We start from the raw sequence: 2,053 nt of genomic DNA, 5'->3' as shown, positions 1-2,053 counted from the left end.
AGAGATTGGCTTGGGGGGGGGATCTAGCACACCTAACCCCCCTTTTCTCACGCTCCCCCCCCCCATTTCAGGACATCAAGGACACCCTGGCCAGGTAAGAACTGCGCAGGCGATCTGTGCCACTCTCCGGCCTCCATTTTGGGGCAGAAAAGGGGGATTTGCGGGTGTGTCAGCTGGCGTGTCCCACCTCCCCCCGGGGACTGCCGGCAGGTGCGAGGCCGCAGCGGCACCGGTGGAAGAACCGGTTTCTGTCCCCATCGAGTTGGAGAAGAACTTCTGCAGTTTTCCCCGGCAATACTTCACCCTCCGGAAAATCACCCGGCGCCTCATCGGTGAGGAAACCCCACATCGTGCCGTGGCCAGGACCCCCCCTCACTGTGCTTCCCACCCCCTAAATCTTCCCTTCCTTCCCGGTGTCGCCATCCAGGTGAGGTGACGTTGGATCCTGACACGGCGCATCCCAACCTGGTTTTATCAGAAGATCGGAAAAGCGTTCGTTTTGTGGAAGTTCGACCCCGGGATTTACCTGATACCCCACGGCGTTTCACCATCTACCCCTGCGTTTTGGCGGCGCAGGGTTTTACCTCCGGTCGTCATTACTGGGAGGTGGAAGTCGGCGATAAAACCCACTGGGCTCTTGGCGTTTGTAAGGATTCGGTGAGTCGGAAAGGGGAATTAACGCCGTTACCAGAGACGGGATATTGGCGGGTACGGCTCTGGAACGGCGATAAGTATGCAGCCACCACCACCCCCTTCACCCCACTGACAGTGCGGGTGAAACCCAAGCGGGTGGGGGTCTTCGTGGACTACGAAGCCGGGAAGGTGGCTTTTTATAATGTCACCGATCGCTCCCACATTTACACCTTCACCGATACTTTCACCGAAAAGATTTGGCCGCTTTTTTATCCTGGAATCCGTGCCGGCAGGAAAAATGCGGCGCCTCTCGTTATCCGTTCGCCTACAGATTGGGAGTGAGGGGGAGAGTGGCACCAGCGGGGTTTGGCTTGATGATATCGGGCAGCGCTGGGATCCAGTGCTCTGGCACTGCCAGGATTTGGCTCCCTGACATCTGGCACCACTGGGATCTGGTTCTCTGAGATCCAGCACTACCAGCATCTGGCAATCTGGCACCACCAGGATTTGGCTCTTGGACTTCCAGCACCGCCAGGATCCCGTCCTCCAGCACCACCGGGATTTGGCTCTCTGACATCTGGCACTGCCAGGGTCCAGCGCTGTGGCATAGATGGGGTTTGGCTTTCCGGCCTCACCAAGGTTTGGCTTTGGCACCTCCAGCACCACCAGGATTTGGCTCTCTGACATGCGGCACCACCAGGCTCTTGCTCTTTGCCATCGTGCACCATGGCGGCCCTGCTCACCGGCACCGTCGGGATCTGGATCGCCACTTCCCCAGCATCCACCTTGCTGGCAGCGCCAGAGGCATCTGTGGTGGCAGGCGCATGTGTGTGGCAGGGCTGTGTGTGTCCCCCCCGTTCCTGTCCCGCTGTCCGTGTGTCCCTGGCCTCGTGCACCTCCTGGGGTCTGTGTTCCCCTGTGTGTCCCCACCTCTGTCCCTTTGTGTGACCCCGTGTCAGTCCATGGCTCTCTGCATGTCCCTGTGTCTGTTCCCATGTGCCTCCCTGTCCCTTTTATGTCCTCACGTCTGTTCCTCTGTGTCCCCCTCCATGTCCATCTGCGTCCCTCTGTCCCTCCATATGTCCCCATGACATCTGTGTCCCTCCATGTCCTCATGTTTGTCTCTCCATGTCCCTTTATGTCCCTGTGTGTCCCAAGGTCCATCCATGTCTCCACATGTGTCGCTTCCCGTCCCCACATCCATCCCTGTCCATGTGTCCCCACATCGTCCATGTCCCTGTGTCTCTCTATGTGTCCCCATGTCCATCTGTGTCCCCACATAATCCATGTCCCGACATCATGCATGTCCCCCTGTCCCTCCATGTCCCCACATCCACGCCTGTCCCTCCCCATCCCCGTATTCCCTCGTCCCTCCCCACATCCCCGTCCCTCCCCATCCCCGCCCTCACCTGGGCTGTCC

General features: G+C 59.2%; 1 protein-coding gene across 1 annotated transcript in view; it reads left to right on the top strand.

The window, feature by feature from the left end:
- Positions 1-975, top strand: part of LOC104163977 (E3 ubiquitin-protein ligase TRIM39-like) — a 2,578-nt gene extending 1,603 nt beyond the window's left edge. The window contains exons 4-6 of the mRNA XM_009703148.1: positions 72-94; positions 211-332; positions 389-975. Of these exons, the coding sequence (XP_009701450.1) occupies positions 72-94; positions 211-332; positions 389-975 (732 nt within the window). The remainder of the gene's footprint in view (positions 1-71; positions 95-210; positions 333-388) is intronic.
- Positions 976-2,053: the final 1,078 nt, after the last annotated feature.

The sequence above is a fragment of the Cariama cristata genome, unplaced genomic scaffold (assembly GCF_000690535.1).
Source record: "Cariama cristata isolate BGI_N322 unplaced genomic scaffold, ASM69053v1 scaffold32726, whole genome shotgun sequence".
In the NCBI taxonomy this organism is placed as follows: domain Eukaryota; kingdom Metazoa; phylum Chordata; class Aves; order Cariamiformes; family Cariamidae; genus Cariama; species Cariama cristata.
The sequence above is the reverse complement of the archived record's forward strand: the minus strand, read 5'-3'. Positions and strand labels throughout refer to the sequence as shown.